This window comes from Balaenoptera physalus (genome assembly GCF_965194825.1).
Source record: "Balaenoptera physalus genome assembly, chromosome: 16".
NCBI lineage: Eukaryota > Metazoa > Chordata > Mammalia > Artiodactyla > Balaenopteridae > Balaenoptera > Balaenoptera physalus.
The window spans coordinates 73,353,695-73,370,198 of record NC_138898.1 but is presented as its reverse complement, the minus strand read 5'-3'; the positions used below and the strand labels follow the sequence as shown (position 1 = coordinate 73,370,198).

The 16,504-nt window shown below is 42.7% G+C and overlaps 1 protein-coding gene and 1 long non-coding RNA gene across 6 annotated transcripts in view; both read left to right on the top strand.

Annotated features, from left to right (window-relative positions):
- Positions 1 to 16,504, top strand: part of LOC309645687 — a 702,435-nt gene that overhangs the window by 264,835 nt on the left and 421,096 nt on the right. The window lies entirely within an intron of this gene.
- The window catches only part of ARHGAP17 (Rho GTPase activating protein 17), a 92,058-nt gene that overhangs the window by 30,588 nt on the left and 44,966 nt on the right, over positions 1 to 16,504 (top strand). For all 5 annotated transcript variants that reach the window (XM_082430980.1, XM_082430983.1, XM_082430981.1 and 2 more), the window contains exons 2-3: positions 7,836 to 7,875; positions 11,365 to 11,469. In XM_082430980.1, the coding sequence (XP_082287106.1) occupies positions 7,836 to 7,875; positions 11,365 to 11,469 (145 nt within the window). The remainder of the gene's footprint in view (positions 1 to 7,835; positions 7,876 to 11,364; positions 11,470 to 16,504) is intronic.

Here is a 16,504-nt window from a genome sequence, read left to right as displayed (position 1 = left end):
CATCAAAATTCCAATGGCATTTTTCACAGAAATAGAAAAAACAGTCCTCAAATTCATATGGGACCACAAAAGACCCCTAAATAGCTAAAGCAATACTGAGTAAGAACAAAGCTGAAGGCATCACACTTCCTGATTTCAAACTATATTATGAAGCTACAATAATCAAAGCAGTATGACACTGGGATTAAAAACAGACACATAGGCCAATGGAACAGAATAGAGAGCCCAGAAACAAACCCACACATATATGGTCAATTAATCTTTGACAAGGGCATCAGGAATACACAATAGGGAAAGGATAGTCTATTTGAAATGGTGTTGGGAAAAATCGATATACATATGCAAAAGAATGAAACTGGACCCCTACCTTATACCACTCACAAAAGTTAACTTGAAATGGGTTAAAGACTTAAATATAAGACCTGAAACCATAAAGGTCCTAGAAGAAAATAGGGGAAAAACTCCTTGATATTGGTCTTGGCAATAATTTCATATATATGACACTCAAAGCACTGACAACAAAAGCAAAATAAACAAATGGGGCTATATCAAACTAAAAAGCTTCAGCACAGCTAAGGAAACAGTCTACAAAATGAAAAGGCTTCTATTGGAATGGTAGAAAACGTTTGCAAACCATATATCTAAGGGGTTAATATCCAAAATATATATATATATAATTCAATAGTAAACTCATATAATGCAATAGCAAAAAAACCAAATAACCTGATTAAAAAATGGTCAAAGGACTTAAATAGACATTTATCCAGTGAAAACACTTTTCCATATGGCCAACAGGTAATTGGAACCCTTTTACATTGTTGGTGGTGTAAATTGGTACAGCCATTAAGGAAAACAGTATGGAGGTTCCTCAAAAAATAAAAATAGAACTACCATATGATCCAGCAATCCCACTTCTGGGTATATATCCAAAGGAAGTGAAATCAGTATTTCAAAGAGATATCTGTGCTCCCATGGTCATTGTAGCATAGTCACAGTAGCTAAGATACAGAAACAACCTAAGTGTCTGTCAACGATGGATGAATAGATAAAGAAGTTGTATACACACACACACACACACACACACACACACACACAGGAACATTATTCAGCCGTGAGAAAGAAGGAAATAAGGAAATCCTGCCATTTGCAACACATGGATGACATTATGAAGGACATTATGCTAAGTGAAATAAACCAGACAGAGAAAGACAAATACTATATGATCTCACTTATATGTGAAATCTTAAAAAAAAAAAAAAAAAAAAGTCAAACTCATGGAAACAGAGAGTAGAATGGTGGTTACCAGGGACTGGGGAATCAGGGAAATGGGGAGATGCTAGTCAAAGGGTACAAGCCTTCAGTTATAAGATGAATAAATTCTGGGGATCTAATGTACAGCATGGTGACTATAGTTAATAATACATACTTGACATCTGCTAAGAGAGTAGATCTTAAGCATTCTCACAACTATAACAAAAAAGGTAATGGATGTGTTCATTAACCTGATTGTGGTAGTCATTTCACAATGTATATGTAAGTCAAATCATCACACTGTATACTTTAAATATATACAGTTTTATTTGTCAATTATACTTCAGTAAAGCTGGGGGGAAAATAATCTTTCCTGATATTTGTCTTTCTCTGTCTGACTTACTTCACTGAAATTATTTAAAATTGCCTACAATCAGGAAAGATTATTTTCCCCCCAGCTTTACTGATGTATAATTGACAAATAAAACTGTACCTCATTGCAGTTTTTATTTGCAGCTGAGCATAGTAGTGTACTAGGACTATCTTGCCAATGGACTTTTTGATTTTTCCAAAGTTAATTCTTGCTTTCTTTTTATATTGGCTTTATTTTCTTTGTGGCTGTCTCAGTGCTATGCTCATATAACTGACTCTCAAAAAAAAAACCCTGATTTGTATTACTTGCATTTGTTTGCATTGTATTTGATTTTTTTCATTTCAAGTTACCAGTGTGAGGTCACTGAACAAGGAGCTGGGACAAGATGCACAGAGTTGGTTCTCCTGGACCACTGAGCTGTTACTAACTCATACCTGCTAAGCACCCTCACTGGGATTTTATTTTATCTTATTAATTAATTAATTAATTTTTAATTGAAGTATAGTTGATTTACAGTGTTGTGTTAATTTCTGATGTATAGCAAAGTGATTCAGTTACACATACACACATATATATTCTTTTTCATATTCTTTTCCATTATGGTTTATTACAAGATATTGAATATAGTTTCCTGAGCTATACAGTAGGACCTTGTTGTTTATCTGTTTTATATATAGTAGTTTGTACCTGTTGATCCCAAACTTCTACTAATTTATTCCTTCTTCCCCCTTCCCCTGTGGTAACCATAAGTTTGTTTTCTATGTCTGTGAATCTGTTTCTGTTTTGTAAATAAGTTCATTTGTATCATATTCTAGATTCCACATATAGGTGATATCATATGATATTTGTCTTTCTCTGTCTGACTTTCTTCACTTAGTATGATAATCTCTAGGTCCATCCAGGTTGCTGCAAGTGACATTATTTCATTCTTTTGTATGGCTGAGTAATATTCCATTGTTTATATTTACCACATCTTCTTTATCTATTCATCTGTTGATGGACACTTATGTTGCTTCCATGTCTTGCCTATTGTAAATAGTGCTGCAGTGAATATTGGGATGCATATATCTTTTTGAATTATGATTTTGTCTGGAATATATGCCCAGGAGTGGGATTGTTGGATCATACAATGACTCTATTTTTAGTTTTTTTTTTTTTAACATCTTTATTGGAGTATAATTGCTTTACAATGGTATGTTAGTTTCTGCTTTATAACAAAGTGAATCAGTTATACATATACATATGTTCCCATATCTCTTCCCTCTTGCATCTCCCTCCCTCCCACCCCTCTAGGTGGTCACAAAGCACCAAGCTGATCTCCCTGTGCTATGTGGCTGCTTCTCACTAGCTATCTATTTTACGTTTTGTAGTGTATATATGTCCATGCCACTCTCTCACTTTGTCACAGCTTACCCTTCCCCCTCCCCATATCCTCAAGTCCATTCTCTAGTAGGTCTGTGTCTTTATTCCCGTCTTGCCACTAGGTTCTTCATGACCTTTTTTTTTTTTTCCTTAGATTCCATATATATGTGTTAGCATACTGTATTTGTTTTTCTCTTTCTGACTTACTTCACTCTGTATGACAGACTCTAGGTCCATCCACCTCACTACAAATAACTCAGTTTCGTTTCTTTTTATGGCTGAGTAATATTCCATTGTATATATGTGCCACATCTTCTTTATCCATTCATCCGATGATGGACACTTAGGTTGCTTCCATGTCCTGGCTATTGTAAATAGAGCTGCAATGGACATTTTGGTACATGACTCTTATTGAATTATGGTTTTCTCAGGGTATATGCCCAATAGTGGGATTGCTGGGTCGTATGGTAGTTCTATTTTTAGTTTTTTAAGGAACCTCCATACTGTTCTCCATAGTGGCTATATCAATTTACATTCCCACCAACAGTGCAAGAGTGTTCGCTTTTCTCCACACCCTCTCCAGCATTTATTGTTTCTAGATTTTTTGATGATGGCCATTCTGACTGGTGTGAGATGATATCTCATTGTAGTTTTGATTTGAGTTTCTCTAATGATTAATGATGTTGAGCATTCTTTCATGTGTTTGTTGGCAATCTGTATATCTTCTTTGGAGAAATGTCTATTTAGGTCTTCTGCCCATTTTTGGATTGGGTTGTTTGTTTTTTTGTTATTGAGCTGCATGAGCTGCTTGTAAATTTTAGAGATTAATCCTCTGTCAGTTGCTTCATTTGCAAATATTTTCTCCCATTCTGAGGGTTGTCTTTTGGTCTTGTTTATGGTTTCCTTTGCTGTGCAAAAGCTTTTAAGTTTCATTAGGTCCCATTTGTTTATTTTTGTTTTTATTTCCATTTCTCTAGGAGCTGGGTCAAAAAGGATCTTGCTGTGATTTATGTCAGAGTGTTCTTATTTTTAGTTTTTAAGGAACCTCCATTCTGTTTTCCATAGTGGAAACTTACATTCCCACCAACAGTGTAGGAGGGGTCCCTTTTCTCCACACCCTCTCCAGCATTTGTTATTTGTAGACTTTTTAATGATAGCCATTCTGACCAGTGTGGTGGTACCTCATTGCAGTTTTGATTTGCATTTCTCTAACAGTTAGCAATGTGGAGCATCTTTTCATGTGCTCACTGGCCATCTGTACCACATTGGGATTTTGAAACTAAGTTTTCCTCTTCTATTTTAAAAATTTTGTTTCAAAAGAGGACATATTTGCTCTGAATCTATTCTTTTGAACTTGTGAATATTTTAATAGGCCTTGGTACTTTTCTCTGCATATACTTATACCTACAGAAGGAGATTTCAGAGTGCTGTCAGAGGTGCCCAGGGCCCTATCCGGATCTTTGGGTTCTGGCCAGTGAAGACAAGGTGAAAGTTACATAGTCCAGTGGTGGTACTTTGCTTGAGGAGTGGCAAGGCTGTTGACTGAGAGGGAGTAATGGTGAAGCTATGGCGGTCTCATGCCAGGTCTGTCCCTGCTAGGCCAGCTGTCAGACTTCTTTCTGAGGCTGCTTGCTTGAGCTTATAGTCAGCTGGGGCCCTGCTCCACTTCCCTAACTGGCGTGACTACCTGTGTTTGGTGCTTCAGCAATGCCTGGCACCATATGTGCCAAGTGAGGGCTGGGATGGCATATATTGGCTTGCTGCTTGCAGAACTTGTTCATAGAGTTAAGAGTTGGCCTCTTCTGGAAGCTGAGACCTCGACCTCATCTCCAGGCTGTGCTCCTCTGGACCTGGGAGGTATTTGAGTCAGGTCAGTGTTGCAGTTTCCTGCAGAAACCGGTGAGTGAGCCACTCCCGTAGGCATCTCCAAGTTAACTGGGGCACTGCTGTGACGACCAGTATTGGAATTCTCTGTGCCAACGCCTGGGTTTTATTTGACGTGCCATCACCCAAGTGTGGGCTGGGGGTGTGGGCCACTATACTTGTTGCGTCTAGTGCTGCTCTGAGCCTAGCAGTGTTTTGAGGTCATTCTAGGTGATCCCACCATTTTTTGGCCAAATGGCTTTTCCTTCTCTTGTACTGGTTCATGGGCAAGATCATGCAGCCTTCCATTGTGCAGTGTATCTTATAAAAAGGCTTCACATTTTCTGGTTCACTGATGCTCTTCCTTCCCCCCTCCTTCAATGATCAGAACTGAAACAGTTTTTTTCTTTTTCCTTTAAAAATTTCCTGGTTCGTTTCAATGGGAATTTGGTAGGGAATGTTAAATGACTTGGTTTAAATCACTATTTGAACCAGAAATCCAAAATGTCACTTTGTAGTGGTTCTGGGTATAACATTGTGTGGCAACAATGCTGCCTTTTTGGGCTGTGGAGAAAAAGTCTCTGTAAAAAATGATTGTGATCTGGCAGCTGAGGCTCCAGCAGCTCAGAATGCTCTGCTGATTGTTGGCTGCCACATGGGTCTTCTAGAAAGGTCCTTGAAGTCCACAGGAGTTCTGAAGCATAGATAAGGGAAAGCTGTGAAAATACTTTGTTTCTTTTGAAAATAAAGATGAGATAGCTGAAGGAAGGAAGACTCAATTGTTGTTACTCATTGCATAACGTTTCTGGATTTGTGACAAACTTGTTTGCTGTGAAACTCAGAAATGGTCATTTGAAGAACTGAAGTTTAATTTTCTCCAGAGCAGTCTTTTCTCAAAGTGTGGTCTACAGGCCTCCTGCCATGGAATTCTGGGCAGGGAGGGGCTTGTTAAAAATGCAGGGTCTCACACACCTATGGTCAACTAGTCTATGACAAAAGAGGCAAGGATATACAATGGAGAAAAGACAGTCTCTTCAATACGTGGTGCTGGGAAAACTGGACAGCTGCATGTAAAAGAATGAAATTAGAACACTCCCTGACACCATACACAAAAACAAACTCAAAATGGATTAGAGACCTAAATGTAAGGCCAGACACTATAAAACTCTTAGAGGAAAACATAGGAAGAACGCTCTTTGACATAAATCACAACAAGATCTTTTTTGATCCACCTCCTAGAGTAATGGAAATAAAAACAAAAATAGACAAATGGGACCTAATGAAACTTAAAAGCTTTTGCACAGCAAAGGAAACCATAAACAAAATGAAAAGACAACCCTCAGAATGGGAGAAAATATTTGCAAACGAATCAACGGACAAAGGATTGATCTCCAAAATATATAAACAGCTCATGCAGCTCAATATTAAAAAAAAAACAACCCAGTCCAAAAATGGGCAGAAGACCTAAATAGACATTTCTCCAAAGAAGACATACAGATGGCCAAGAAGCACATGAAAAGCTGCTCAACATCACTAATTATTAGAGAAATGCAAATGAAAACTACAATGAGTTATTACCTCACACCAGTTAGAATGGGCATCATCAGAAAATCTACAAACAACAAATACTGGAGAGGGTGTGGAGAAAAGGGAACCTTCTTGCACTGTTGGTGGGAATGTAAATTGATACAGCCACTATGGAGAACAGTATGGAGGTTCCTTAAAAAACTACAAATAGAACTACCATATGAACCAGCAATCCCACTACTGGGCATATGCCCAGAGAAAACTGTAATTCAAAAAGACACATGCACCCCAATGTTCATTGCAGCACTATTTACAATAGCCAGGTCATGGAAGCAACCTAAATGCCCATCGACAGACGAATGGATAAAGAAGATGTGGCACATATATACAATGGAATATTGCTCAGCCATAAAAAGGAACGAAATTGGGTCGTTTGTAGAGATGTGGATGGATCTAGAGACTGTCATACAGAGTGAAGTCAGAAAGAGAAAAACAAATATCATATATTAACGCATATATGTAGAACGTAGAAAAATGGTACAGATGAACTGGTTTGCAGGGCAGAAGTTGAGACACAGATGTAGAGAACAAATGTATGGACACCAAGGGGGGAAAGCGGCGGGGGTGGGATGAATTGGGAGATTGAGATTGACATGTATACACTGATGTGTATAAAATGGATGACTAATAAGAACCTGCTGTATAAAAAAACAAATTAAATAAAATTCAAAAAAAAAATGCAGGGTCCCACTCCAGACCTATGGAATTAGAAACTCTTGAGATGAGACCAGGAAAATGGCATTTTAAGACAGCACATCCTCCCCCAACCCCCTGGTGGGTCTGTGCATGCCCAAGTTTGAGAACCACTGGTCTCAATCATTTGTTCTTGTTTTGGGGTGCTATTCTCTTCAAACTTTCATTTGTTTTTTTTTTTTTTTTAATAAATTTATTTGTTTATTTATTTTTGGCTGTGTTGGGTCTTTGTTGCTGCACGTGGCTTTCTCTAGTTGCGGAGAGCGGGGGCTACTCTTCGCTGTGGTGCGCGGGCTTCTCTTGTTGCGCAGCATGGGCTCTAGGGCACGTGGGCTTCAGTAGTTGCAGCACACAGGCTCAGTAGTTGTGGCTCGCAGGCTCTAGAGCACAGGCTCAGTAGTTGTGGCACATGGGCTTAGTTGCTCTGCGGCATGTGGGATCTTCCCGGACCAGGGCTTGAACCCGTGTCTCCTGCATTGGCAGGCGGATTCTTAACCACTGTGCTAACAGGGAAGCCCCTCATTTGTTTTTTTTCTTTGGTTTTTGCTTAAGTTGCCCTCTGATATAAAAATTGGTAAAATTTGTCCCCTTGTGATCATTCATTTCTGCCTGTTTTGTTTTAAACTCCAGGACAGTAATTACTCAGTTTCATGAGCTGCTTTTTATTTCTGAATGTCTAATTTTGAACTTTTCATTTTTCCCACAGAGCCGAGAAAACAGAAGTCCTCAGTGAAGATCTGTTACAGGTAACAAAAGAAAGACTTTTAAAAGTGCTCTGTTTAAACAACAACAGCAACAAAAACCCATAGGAAGAACTGAAGCTTATGGTTCTTTGGGTTTTTTTTGGTTTTTGCCTGAAACAGAGTTAGCGTGATTAGCATGGTTTTGAGCAGGAAAGAAAAGCAGTTGAGTTGTGCGGTGATCAAAACGGGATCTGAAACTTTGGTGTCATGTTATGAAGTTCAGATGGAGCTAGTCCTGCGTTCAAGTGCCAGGTGCTGGGGTGGGCACGGGGGAGGAGCCTGGCTGGCCCGGGCGGTCCACTGGCGCTGTGGCCTGGCCATGCGTCCCGGGCAGGCTGCTGCGCTGGTGCCCTTGAGGGGACAGGCTCCGCCAGCTGCGGCAGTGGCCCCACTGGCTCCAACCTAGACTTCGGGTTTTTTGCTCCTTTTTATGCTTCTTCCCTAAAACCGACCTAAGTTGGGTCCTGAAGGACTCAGAGTCTCAGTGACAGTGACCAGATCTCAGAACCCCCCGGGGGGCCCTAGGGTGGCCTCACACCAACGGGCCAGACTTTCCTTTCTGTAGGGAGGGGCGTTTCCTGCTGGGGACCTTAGCCAGGGCCACTCCACGCCATTTCTCAACAGGTTTCCCTAACTTTGGGGCTGGGAGTTTCTCCCAGGAGGGCCTGGACCCTTTATACGCATCACTTTACCCAGCCCCACTCCATCCCCACCCACACCGAATACTTTGTGAAGGACAGGACCCCTTCTGCACCTGTCTCCTCGCCTCTCATTTCCATCACCTGCCTCTGGTGCACTCCAGCGAGTCCCTGGAGACCAGAGATCTGCTCCCAGGTGACCTTCTGTCTCTTCCCATGCAGAGAAGGAGCAGCATAATTTTAAAAAGAGCTGTTTCTGCCCCACCATGCCAAAACAGCCTTCTAAATTGTGACAGTTTTCTGCAGGTAGAAGATTTTAAGAGCACTTTTTTTTTTTTTTCTACTTTTGAGGACTAGAAGTTTTTATCAAGGATTAGAAGGGTGTTTTCAAAAAAAGATTTATTAAAGAATCATAATCTTTAAAAATTTTTTTTTATTAAGGCATAGTTGATGTACAATATTATAGTTTAAGAATCAGATTCTTAACACTATTTCCTCACTGGTTTTTATCAGATATTTCAAATCCATTTTCAGAATTTTAGAAATATTGTTTGGTATGGTTACACTAGGTTTTCCTGTCAGCATTCTCCCTCCTACATCCCACGTCAGTGATATACGTCATTCCATTTCATCCTTTAAGCCCTGCAAGGAGGCCAGAGACCTTGCAGGCAGGTAGAGGATGGCAGAGATCGCACGGGACTCAGACAGTGACCGTCTGTGCTTGTCCCTTTGCCCAAACGTCCGCTGGGGCCTGAGGAGTTTGCTAGTTTCTAGGAACCCCCTTTTTTTTTTTTAATTTATTTTATTGAAGTATAGTTGATTTACAATGCTGTGTTAATTTCTGCTGTACAGCAAAGTGATTCAGTTATACACATATGTACATTCTTTTTCATATTCTTTTCCATTATGGTTTGTCACAGGATATAGGAACTCCTTATTTTGTAGCACAGATATTCCACGTCTGCGGCAATTGTTTTCCTGCTCTGATTTCTGGGGTTTTTTTTAACCGTAAAGAAGGCGTGTAATGGTTCAAAGTGCTGAGTGCTGGGTCTGGTGACCAGCCACCTGGATTCCCATCCCAGGTCTGCCCCTGACTAGCTCGGTGGCCTCAGGAATTCACTTAACCTCCCTCTGCCTCAGTTTCCACTTCTCTAAAAGGAGGGTAATCACTGTATCACCGCATGGGTTTGTTAGGAGGGGTTCATGGGTTAAACATGGTTAGCACTGGGAGTGGGGCCCGTCACGTAGTGAGGGCTAAATATTATATTAGTGATTTGTTGATGTGATTACCACTGTCACAAGCCACAGAGATTATTTTGTTTCTGATGTGAGACTTCCCTTAATTTGCTCTTTCTGCTGCCTCTTTTCTTAGATCTCTGGTAGAGCAGTTCAAGAGGCTGCCTTTTTATCTTGTTTGTATGGAGTTTCCCCAGGAGGCTGTGAATCCCAGGAGGGTGGGAACCACAATTTATTTACTGTTGTTTTTCTAATACCTTGTACAGGGTATATACAATATATACTTGTTCTTTCAACAAATATTACCTTCCATTTGTGGGCCGGGCAGTGATCTAGGCACTTGGGATAAATCTGTGAACAAAACAGACCAAGGCCCTGTCCCTTTGGACTTTACATTCTAGTGGAAATTGGAATCAAGTGAAATGGAGTTTTTGGGTTTTTCTTCCCCCCCCTGCTTTTGTGGCAAATGAAGAACGTGTATTAGTTTTCCAGTGTCTTAGAATCGGGTCATTATAAGATTTTGGGCAAGTAATGTGGCATCTGGCCCTAAATAAATGTGGCTGCAGATCGGGGTCCTGGGATGGGGCCTTGGATCTGAAGAAGGGCTGCTTGAGAAAGAGGCACAAAACCATCTCATTGGGTAAAATGTTTTGGGGTAAAAATGTGTTCTGCTTTGAACTTGTTGATTTTTCTTTAAAATAGAAAGCATCCCTAAGGGCCTGCCCTCGTTCTTAATGAGTCATCAGAATACACATTTTTGGCATTCCTTCCTGTAAAAAGCAGCTCTCTTTGCCATAAACAGCCATATCCTGGCAATAATATTTTGGGAAGCTAATCATGATGTGTGGGCCCCCTAAGTCAGTGTTTCTTACTGCTGGCTGTCCATTCTGCTTTAGAGGTTTATTATTTAAAAAAAAAAAAACAAAAAAAACCACCCCAAGCCCAATAAGGAATAATTTTGAAAACATTGATCTTGAGTTATAGTTGTGGAACATGTTTTTTGATTCTTCTGTCTGTTGTACCGTGTGTGGAAGGCTCCATTGCCATGTGCAGGAGAGAGCTGAATGTCCCTGTGGCTTTCCCACTTGGCCTTGGGCCTGAGGCTGGGCTTAGGCTGTTCATTTGCAGTTCTGCTGGTTGCACCCGGGGCTTTGCTGGTGCTGTAATGTGTGAGTTTGTCACCACTTATCTGATAGCAAGTTCTAGTCAGGACTGTCCCCTACCCCTGAACATAGCCTTTAAGGGATCTGAAAACTCTGGTTCTCAACTAGGGGTGATTTTGCCCTCTGGGGGGATATTTGACAATGTCTGGGGGCAGTCTTGGTTGTCACGAAGAGGGGAGTTGGGTGCTACTGGCATCTAGTGGGTGTAGACCAGAAATGATGGTAAACCTACTGATAATGCACGGGACAGCTGCCCACAACCCAGAATTCTCCAGCCCACTTATCAATAGTGAGAAACCCTGGTGTAGCTGCACGGGAACCATTTCCATTTACATCCAAGAGCTGAAAAATTCAACGGCGGGATGCTTTTTCCTGCCTGCATACAAACACCGCAGGAGGAAGAGGCTGTTGGTTCTTGAGCCTTGCCAACGGCTCGTCTGTCTTTGTGTTGTCAGATCGAGCGGCGATTGGACACAGTGCGCTCCATGTGTCACCATTCCCACAAGCGCCTGGTGGCCTGCTTCCAGGGGCAGCATGGCACCGATGCCGAGAGGAGACACGTGAGTACCGGGTGGGACTTGGAGCCGTGGTTCTCGCGTCTCTGAGAGACTTTTCTCCCTGTATCAGTCGATTTTTCCCAAGCAGCGTCAGCAGATTTGCCTGCAGACCTGTACCTTGTATCGCCATTCACGTTCACGACACCGGCCTTATCATAGCATTCTTTTGTGCTTAAGACATCCCTGAGCTGAAAGCCGTATTCTCACTGAATTCTCTCCAGGTGCTTTTAGAGATCTGTCATCATAAGAGAATGGACACATCAGTTAGGAATCCTCTGATGGCAGAAAGCTGAAAGCCTCTCTTAAATTGACTGAGAAAGTAGAATTTATTGGCTTACTAACTGAAAAGTCCAGTAGTCAGGATGGACTCTAGGTAAAGCTTGGACTAGCCTTTCGGTGATGTAACCAGGACCCCAGTTTCTTTCCTTCTCTCCTTCTCTCCCCTCGGGCTTCTTCAGTGTCTGCCTTATCCCACACGGTTGCAAGCTGGCTACCAGCAGCTCCCATGGGCTACCTACTTCTTTGTGCATGTCCAGCAGGAATAGAGAGCGTCTCTTCCAGTAGTTTTTCTTAATGGAGTGAGAAGACTTCTTTTTTCCATACCGTTGGCAGGTAGAAATCCCTTCCCATTGCATTGATCTGCGTTGAGTCACATTCTCCATTACTGAACAAACCCCTCCCACGACCCCCAACCAGTTACCGCGGGGAGGGATGAGGTTGGGCGAGGAGACAGGATGTGCTGATTGGCTTAAGCTAATCACAGCTCACCCCAGAGCATGGGCTGTGGTCCTACCTCCAGCTCATAGACTCCATTGAGACCAGGATAGGTCCTTAGGAGGACTCAGGAAGGATGGGCTCTAGGAAACAATCAAATGTCTACTCCAGGGTACGTTCAGAGCGTCCAGGTCCCCGTGTCCCACCAGCAGAGCACAGCAGCTTTGTTCATCAGGCAGTTCCGCCCTTAGTTTTACGAGTTCCCAGCTTACGAGCATACCCTGACCCTTAGAAGCCCATATAACATTAAGGTGGGAGTTTCCATGGCACACAGGGAAGCTATGATTTCCCATATTGTTTTTTTTTTGTTTTTTTAAATTTATTTATTTTTGGCTGCATTGGGTCTTCGTTGCTGCATGCAGGCTTTCTCTAGTTGCGGCGCACGGGCGTCTCATTGCAGTGGCTTCGCTTGTTGCGTAGCACGGGCTCTAGGCACATGGGCTTCAGTAGTTGTGGCACATGGGCTCAGTAGTTGTGGCTCATGGACTCTAGAGTGCAGGCTCAGTAGTTGTGGCGCACGGGCTTAGTTGCTCCGCGGCATGTGGGATCTTCCCGGACCAGGGCTTGAACCCATGTCCTCTGCATTGGCAGGCGGATTCTTTTTTTTTTTTTTTTTTAAATTTTTATTTTTATTTTTTATTTTTTAATGCTATTCTTATCTGCTTACATTCTTTTTATGTATGTATATATGTATGTATGTATGGCTGTGTTGGGTCTTCGTTTCTGTGCGAAGGCTTTCTCTAGTTGTGGCAAGCGGGGGCCACTCTTCATCGCAGTGCGGGGGCCACTCTTCATCGCGGTGCACGGGCCTCTCACTATCGCGGCCTCTCTTGTTGCGGGGCACAGGCTCCAGACGCGCAGGCTCAGTAATTGTGGCTCACGGGCTGAGTTGCTCCGCGGCATGTGGGATCTTCCCAGACCAGGGCTCGAACCCGCGTCCCCTGCATTGGCAGGCAGATTCTCAACCACTGCGCCACCAGGGAAGCCCGGCAGGCGGATTCTTAACCACTGTGCCACCAGGGAAGCCCATCCCATATTGTTTTATTTGCCACTAGATGTCTCACAAGGAAGAGCTGGTGTGCACATGATCTGTGTCACCGTCCTTTTATATTTCCTACACACATTTCTGGCCAACTTGACAACAGGGTTACTCCTCTCTTGCACAACACATAGTTTCCGCAGTGGTGTATATCAAAGGAGCAGAAGTGTGCATACACCTCCGATTCCAGGAATGCTTGCTGCAGTTCCCGCCCATCAGAACCAGGCCCAATCCACTGGTCCTGCCCCCTCTGCCCCTTTGCATTCTCTTGCCATGGCTTCTGCTCTGCCTGCCCTTTTAATATTGTTTCCTAAGCTTCTGCCCTTCATCTCCTTATTCTCGCCATCACATTCCTTGGGCCGCCTCCTCTCTTCTCATGGCGCCTAACTAATGTGTTTATTCAGACACTTGTAAACCATTTTCAACAAAGCAAAAAACTTCCTCCCCCAGTTGTCTGTTTTAGCACGCATAGCCAGTTCTTCCTTCTTTGTTGACTCTTGGATTCTATCCACCCTAGTATGCAAGCTAGGTTATCTTTTTTTTTTTTTTTAAGAGTGAAGGGCATGTATTTGTTTTATTTTTTAATATATTTATTTATTTATTATTTTTGGCTGTGTTGGGTCTTCATTGCTGCATGCGGGCGCTCTCTAGTTGCGGCGCGTGGGCTTATTGTGGTGGCTTCTCTTGTTGCGGAGCATGGGCTCTAGGCACGCGGGCTTCAGTAGTTGTGGCACGCGGGCTCAGTAGTTGTGGCTCGTGGGCTGTAGAGTGCAGGCTCAGTAGTTGTGGCTCACGGGCTTAGTTGCTCTGCGCCATGTGGGATCTTCCCAGACCAGGGCTTGAACACGTGTCCCCTGCATTGGCAGGTGGATTCTTAACCACTGAGCCACCAGGAAAGCCCTCCCTTTTGTCTTATCCTCAACCTCCCATTGCTGCTTGATTAGCAAGTCCTGTGATTCTCTTTGTGACTATTTCTTGAATTTCTCACCTCTGCTCCATCTTTACCACGTTCGCCTTAATGCAAGACCTGATTACCTCTCATTATCTGGACTGTTGCAGTCACCTCTTGAGCTACATTTCCTGCCTCTGATTTCCTTTTTTTCCAGCCTTTCTTCAACCTGATAACCAGAGATGGTTTCCTGAAATACAAATTGATCCTGTCATCCTTCTGTCTAAAAAAAAAAAATCTTAAGCTTAGTTGTTCTCAACAGGGACCAGAATTACACTCCTGGGGATATTTGGAAATGTGTGGAGACTTTTTTGGTTGTCATAAGGTCTGGGGGACACTACTGGCATTTGGAGGGTGGGGACCAAGATGCCTGGAGGGCTAGTTCCACATAAGGAAGCATCCCATAATACCAGTGATGCTCTGGCAGGGACGATGGCTGGTTCCCATTACCTGGGTTAAAATCGAAGCTTTTTTGTTGTTGTTGTTTTTTAATTGAAGTATAGTGGACTTACAATATTATATTAGTTTCAGGTGTACAACATCATGATTCAGTATTTTTATAGATTACACTCCATTTAAAGTTATTGTAAAATATTGGCCATATTCTCTGTGCTGTACAAAATATCCTAAAGTCCAAGCACTTTAGATGACTTAAGCCCTTCGTAATCTGATCACATTTCCCTTATCAGTCTCAGTATCTCCCGCTTCCTCCCATTCATGCTGTAGGCCATTGTCATTCACTCAGATTGTCTTGTTGTTCCTTTGGTCTGCTTTGAAACACAGCCCAGGTGTCACATAAATTCATTAAAAACAAACAAATTAAGTATTTATCAAACACCTACTATGTACCAGTGCTAGAGCTATAAAATGAATTAGATGTAGTGTCTCCCTTAAAAAGTGCTCATAGCCTGGTGGGGGAGGCTTCCTCCACAAATGGATAATTATAAAAACAACATACTAAACAAAATATGTTCAGGGTGTTATGGGAGGACCAAGAATGGGCACCAGAGGAGGAGAGGGGTAGTCAAGGGAGGCTTCCTGGAGAAGGTGGTGGCCTAGCTGTAAAGGAGGAAAATGAGTGGCAGGTGATGGGCCTATTCCAGGCAACAGGGGCAAAGGTGCCTCTCCCTCATTTCTAAAACCTAATGCCTTAGGCTTCCTTTTCCAGCCTCAAACCAAAGTGCCCAAGACAGGGCTCAGAGGTTGTCTACGCTCTGCACGTGGGAAGAAGAGTCGCCATGGAACCGATAGATGATAGGTGACCACGAGAGGTCGGCAGTCTCTCGTGCTCTAGAAAATACAGGAGGAGCCTTGCAAAGGCCCCACCAGAAGCTCCCATGCGTGTGAAGAGGCAAGAATTGGAGGGAAGAGAGACAGGGCAGGTGGCCTTCTCAGCCCAAACTGTTGACATGGCATAGCTTATGTCGTGGTTCATATCAGACCTGGAATTATTTCTTTTCGTGCAGCTGGCATGCCTTTTATAAATTAGGAGGCCCTCAGCCCTCTCCGTGGAGGAGTTTGATGTTGGTAGACAGCATGTTCATTAATCAGCTCAAATGTTAAATGAGCAGAATGTCCTTGTTTCTGTACATCGGGAACCAGGATTGTTGATGCTTTGGAGTCAGGGCATGGAGACCACAGGTTAGTTACAGCTGGGCACTTGCATGATACTTGTCAAAGTAAACTCCTCTCTTTATGATTCTTTTTTCCCATAGAGCTCCAGAGTTGCACAAAGTATATTTCTCTTGATTACTGCACTTATCCTACATTAAATTCCCTTAGAAAGGCAGCATAAGTAAAAGGTATGAATTATCCTCTGTTTTGATCAAAGCGCGCTGCCCATTTTCTCATATCTTCCTGGTCTATTAATGTGGAAGCTGTCTCCTTGTGGGGCAGATGAAGCCTGTTATTTATTTATTTGAACATAACCTGAGGGGGAGGAGAGATGGGTAAATATATTTGTTCATTACTTATTTTTAAATTTCTGTGTACCATTTTGAATGGGCTGTCCATCTACATGGTCAAAATCCATAATACACAAAAGAACGTAACATGAGGTCTCTCCCAGCCCTGTTCCCTGGGCACCCAGTTCCCCTCTCCAGGACCACCAGTAATAGCAGTTTCTTGTACAGCCTTCCAGAGATATTCTAGAAGTGTAACAGGTGGAGCCCTTTGAAGGCAGGAAAGGCAGGTGACATGCCCGAGGTCAAGGCAGAGCAATGCCACAGCAAGGTGGACCCCAGGTCTTTGACATCAGTTCCCTTTCTACTGGGAAG